General features: G+C 46.5%; 1 protein-coding gene across 1 annotated transcript in view; it reads right to left on the reverse strand.

The window, feature by feature from the left end:
• RIC8A (RIC8 guanine nucleotide exchange factor A) overlaps nucleotides 1-6000 on the reverse strand; it is a 40634-nt gene that overhangs the window by 2870 nt on the left and 31764 nt on the right. Inside the window, exon 10 of the mRNA XM_015413924.1 lies at nucleotides 1414-1533. Coding sequence (XP_015269410.1) covers nucleotides 1414-1533 — 120 coding nt within the window. The remainder of the gene's footprint in view (nucleotides 1-1413; nucleotides 1534-6000) is intronic.

Genomic DNA, 6000 nt, shown 5'->3' on the forward strand with positions numbered 1-6000 from the left:
ATTTCTGTCTGTCTAATATACACTGCGAACATGTGGCAGCCGCAATAACATCCTGTCTTCTGCCCTTTTTTCTCTGTCCACGAACATATCTTTTGAACTCCTTAGGTAGATCCTTGGCTTCTGCCTGCACTGCTCTTAAATGATGTACGAGCAACTACTGTGACGTACACACCTGGAGGGAAATGGAACTGCTGGCCTCCGCTCCTATCTGTGTCTTCACTAGTACTTCCTACTAGTGACTACCCAGGGGCCTCAACAGAGTTCATAAAATCAACTTTATGGAGCACTCAAATGCACTTATCATAGAATCATAGAATGTTAGAGTTGGAAGGGACCTTGCAGGTCATCTAGTCCAACCCCCTGCACTCTGCAGGAGCAGAGCCGAAAGAGAGCCCTACAACATACCCGAAAGAGGGTCGTCCAGCCTCCGCTTGAAAACATCCAGTGAAGGAGCATCCACCACTTCCCAAAGCAGTCTGTTCCACTGCTCAACCACTCTTACTCTTACACGCTTTTCCTGATATTTAGCCGGTAACGACTCCCCTGTAATTTCCACCCATTAGATCTACACTTGGAGTTGTACAGCACAGAATGCAGATAATAGCCCTAGGTTCCCTGTGTTTTATTTCAGCTACGCATTCTCAGGTCAACAAAGGTTCCAAAGTTGCTAAGAACGGAAAGGAAAGTCCTATTTATTTGAGCTATTAGCCTCTCCAAGTATATCCAATGAGTTTGTTTTCCAGCCCAGAACAGTCATCATCTACAGTACTGAGCCTGAACTCTCTTTCCCACCCTGTCTCCAAATTCTAGGCAAATTTATAATGTATATAATTTCTAGCTCTTATGGCTGCAGAAGCAAGCTTGATGATGATGTGTGTAGCCCTTCTTTACAGCCTGGTCATTCTGGCTGAGTGCAGTTCTGGAGGTCAGGGATTAAGGCACCTGTACTCAGCATTCATCAATGTCTGCAAATATTCTAAGTGATAAAAAGGGATCCCAGATGTTCTAGTCATACTAAACTGAAAATTAATTCATGTTCACCTTCGTTATTATTTTATAGTAAATTCCAACAACCAGTTTTTTTCAAAGATGTCAGGGAGTGAAAGACCTGTAGTTACAGAATGATGGAAATCCAGTAAAGCAAGGTCATTTGAAAGAGTCCATTGAGTAATAATCACTGAGAAGTCTGCGAAAGCCATGGTGGCAGGGTAGCACTCTGCTACCTGGACATTTTCAGACAACCGAATCGCGCTGCACCCCCACTCAATGGCTGCAGAAGGAATGATTCACTGGGGAAAATCTAGTCTGAGCCTACATGAGTTGGAATGCCAGCCTACTTGATCCTAATCAAGAAGCCTCTTTTAAGCATGTCCCAAAGCGAAAACCATCTTCAGATAATCTCTCTTATTGTACCTGGAGAGTTTGTCAAACATGTTCACCAGTTTCATTGCTTCATACTCCTTCTGCTCTTCTGTCATCCCCTCCATTGGGTTGGGAAGTTTCTCCTCCACTCGTCCAGTTATTGGGTTAATACTGAACAGAAACAAAACAAAACACACAGACACACACAGGAAGGTGAGGATAAAGAAGAGAGAAATATGTCAGTATAGTAACCCTGGGACTCTACTCTCCTGCACTATTACATATCTTTCATTAAACCAGGGACTTTGCTCTGTGTTTGGGCAAAAAAAAGGTCATTGCTACCGAAATCCTACCAAGCAGGTAAAACCTACAAAGAGCCTAGCCTCCACAAAGCAACACATCATTGTCCCAAGACTCTGCTCTATTTGGTGAGCTAAGCCATAGTGGCCCTATCTAGGGATCCCAAGTCCCCCCAGAGGCCCGTTTCCCAGCGGCGCCGGATCAGGCCCCGGGGGGAACTCCACTCCGACATGCACGTCACCCAGAAGTGACGTGGGCACGTCGGGCACGCTGGAGGCGGGACCACAGCCATACGTGCCAGCGTGCCTGGCGTCCTCCCGTCACTTCCGGGTGACATGTGTGCGGCGCGCATGCGTGCACAAGACACCGGCCGGGAGCCCCCCGCTCCAGGCAAAGATAGACTTGGCAACCCTAGCCCTATCACACAACATATATCTTGAATCCAGTACAAAGACCACAACAGACACCCTGTGTTCCCTCTAAGCTGTGGAGCCCTGTGAGCAAAAATTCTACTTTGTGAGATCCTGGCATTAAAGTTGTGCGCGAGCAGTTTGGCTACTGCATAAATGAGTCTGCTCTGGAGCCACGCTTCCTGAGCGAAGACGAAAATGTGTGAGCCGGAGGCTAAAAAACTGTGAGCTAGCTCATACTAACTCAGCTTAGAGGGAACATTGCCTGTGAGGTCGGTGGGGCTGAGAGAGCTCTTGACAGAAACGGCTCTTTTTTAAGGACAGCTCTTGTCAGATCTACGGCTTGCCCAGGGTCATCCAGCCAGGTGCAAGTGGAGGAGTGGGGAATCAAACTCGGCTCTCCCAGATTAGAGTCCGGGCACTTCACCACTACACCAAACTGTGTAGAGTAGAGAAAGGAATGTGTCAAAAGAAGCAAAGGACACAGTAATGCCCGGAGAAAGGTTCAGAGGGTAGCGGTGTTGCTCTGCAGTAGAACAGCGACATTCGAGTTCAGTAGCACCTTGGAGACGAACAAGCTCCCTTCGTCAGACTGGTCTCCAAGGTTCTACTGGACTCAAATCGAGCAGCTGGACTTCCAGTTTCCAGCCCAACGCAACTAGACGCTTTTTGGCTGTCAGATAAGTGTTTTTAATGATTTTTTTAATGATTTTAATTGGTTTTAACTGATTTTAGTCTCCCACTGAAGCAGTCTGCTTTTTTATCTTGTTTTGTTAACATAGAGAGGGAGGATTTCTTTCTGTTAGCGAGAGTTCCCTCGCCATTCTTATCTAGGCAAATTTATAATGTATATTACAAAGAGTGTGGAGGAGGTTTTCTTTCTTCTTTTACAGTGCAGCTACTGTTAGCTCCTGGAGGTCTTGTCTTCTAGACTTTTTAGACTTTTACACTGTTTTTGGTCTAGAAGCTGTTATAGAAATATTCTCCCCTCCGTTACCCTCCCCTTGGTAGACTACGACAGGGTGGGGCAGGGTGAAGGCACCGTAGTGCTCAGAGAAACTTGAGTAGCCTGGAGAAGAGGGAAACCAAAGGGAAAGGGAAACTGGGAAGAATTTACCCCCCCCCCCCATGTTTTTTTTTCTTTTCTTTCTCTCTCTCTCTCTCTCTCTCTTTCTTTTTAAAGGTCCATTACTGCCTTAACCCTGACAACCCTTTTAAGGCCATTCCAGTTGAGGCTTTTAGGGTTTTACTGTTCTTTTAGGTTTTAATCTAATTTAAACAGATTTGTGTTTTAGCATAATAAACTAAGTAGTGGGAATTTAGTAGTTTAATCTGATTTTAGCTAGATATTAAAGATACTTTACTGATTTTACTGATTTTATTGATCTGATTTTAAATATATTTTTGCTATCTATCTAGTAGTGTAGTGTCATATGAAAATGAGAAGGAAAAGGGTGCACCCGCTTGATGTGGAAGGTCAGTAGTTCAGCAGTTCGAGACCCGGGTGCCGCATGATGGAGTGAGCTCCCATCTCTAGTTCCAGCTCCTGCCAACCTAGCAGTTCGAAAGCAAGAAACTGCAAGTAGACATATAGGTACCACTTCGGTGGGAAGGTAACAGCGTTCCGTGCGCCTTGGTGTTTAGTCATGCTCAGGGGTCATTTCGTAGAAAAAGAGCTAGGGGGACTCATTAGCATAACTCATTAGCATATGCCACACCCCCTGACATCACCGGAAGTGTGTCATAAGGCCACGCCCCCTGACATCACTGGGGTTCCCATTCCTAAGGTGGAGGCAGGGGATCTCCCACGCCCTCCCCCACGCTCAGCCGCCCGCTTGCTGCACCGAGCGTGACGGGAAAGGCAAAGCCGGGAGGTGGCTGGGAAACCTGCTCGCTCGTCCGCACCCAACGCAGCGCGCCCCGCCTCCTCCCCACAGCCGGCGGCGACCTCCAGCGGGCACCAGCAGGGAGCTCCAGGCCCCGCCCTCCCACACCTCGCCCGGGGGGATGGCGTCCCCCCCGCGTCCCCCCCAAATGACCCCTGGTCATGCTAGCCACATGACCACGGAAACGTCTTTGGACAGTGCTGGCTCTTCGGCTTTGAAACGGAGATGAGCACCGTAACCCTAGAGTCGGATTCAACTGGCTTTCGAGCAAGGGAACCTTTACCTTTTTAAGCAGAGCAAGATGGAGAATTTTCTTGTCACAAAAGATTCTAATAGATCTCTTTCTCCTAGGGACAAAGATATGCCCCCTCCCCCAAGTCCCTTGAATATTTCTTCAGATCCTCCTTTAGAATCTCCTACTTACATTGCTATTATAGATGAACTTCTGGAAAAAAACAAAAAATGGAAGAAACAACAAATAGACCTGGAAGTGTTGGCAGATCAGACACTCTTAATATCTAACACTCTACGGAAAGTATTTGAACACAGTTTTGAGAGTAGGGAAGACAATTGTAAAATACTCATCATGAGGCCAATCTGTCCCCTCAACCTTAAAGGTATTTAATGCTAAGGTTCTAAATCAATTCCTGTCTGGTGTGGAAATTTGGATTCAGGCCGCTTCTGAAAAAATGGATTCCATCCAGTATGACTTTTTCCGACGCTTATTGGCTACTCCTAGATGTGTCTCGGGCGTAGCACTGAGAGCGGAACTAGGCGAATTATCGATGGAAGTGAGGGCTTGGATTAAAGCATTTTTCTTTAAAGTAAAGGTTTTTAAATCTGAGGGAGGATCTACTCTACTTGGGCTTATCCAGGCAGATACACATAACAGCCAATGGGATCAACTATTGGAAAAGAAAATGAAATGCCTAGAAATAACAAATGATATGATTAAAAATACAGAAACTAAAGACATTAGAAGGCAAATTAAAAAATCTACAAGGAAATTGGATGTTACGTCTATTAGGGCACACAGGGTATGTTCGACGCTTCATTTGGGAATTGCCCTCCCGATGCAACTGCCAAAATATTTTTATCAATTGACAGTCCCAAAACTAAGAAGAGCTTTTACTTTGGCAAGACTGAATGTTCTTCCCTCAGCAGTTTTGGAGGGCAGACATAATAAAGTACTTCATACTCTAATAGAACATGCAGATGTTCATATCATACAATCAAAACTATTGAACATGTGGTTATGGAAAAAGAAGAAGAGAAGAGATTGGATTTATACCCTGCCATTCACTACCCAAAGGAGTCTCAGAGCGGCTTACAAACTCCTGTCCCTTCCCCTCCCCACAACAGACACCCTGTGAGGTAGGTGGGGCTGAGAGAGCTCTGACAGAAACTGCTCTTTTTTTCAAGAACAGCTCTTATCAGAACTATGGCTTGTGAATTGGCAGGTGAATTGGCTACTGAATAACTTAGTTTGCTCTGGAGCCATCCTTCCTGAGCTAAGACAAAAATGTGTGAGCCGGAGGCTAAAAAACTGTGGGCTAGCTCACACTAACTCAGCTTAGAGGGAACACTGCCTGTGAGGTAGGTGGGGCTGAGAGAGCTCTTGACAGAAACGGCTCTTTTTCAAGGACAGCTGTTATCAGAGCTATGGCTTGCCCAAGGTCATCCAGCCAGGTGCAAGTGGAGGAGTGGGGAATCAAACCTGGTTCTCCCAGATTAGAGTCCGCGCACTTAACCACTACACCAAACTGGCTCTCCCTATATTTGATAAGTTGAAGGCTAATTTAGTCACCCCTTTACTTAAAGATATGGAACTGCTAAATGTGCGAGCCCAGGTGTCATGGCTACTATCGGATACCAATGATCGTGTCACCCTTTCAGTGGCAAAATTCATAAGCGCAATCAGAGGTCATTTCGGGGGGGAACGCGGGGGATTGCAGTTCCCCCGGGTGAGGTACAGGGGGCGGGGCACATGATGAAGCCCCGCCCCCCGCTTCCGGCTGCCCCACTTCCGGCCCTCATTCAGC

The sequence above is a fragment of the Gekko japonicus genome, unplaced genomic scaffold (genome assembly GCF_001447785.1).
Source record: "Gekko japonicus isolate JY-2015 unplaced genomic scaffold, Gekko_japonicus_V1.1 scaffold1701, whole genome shotgun sequence".
Classification (NCBI taxonomy): domain Eukaryota; kingdom Metazoa; phylum Chordata; class Lepidosauria; order Squamata; family Gekkonidae; genus Gekko; species Gekko japonicus.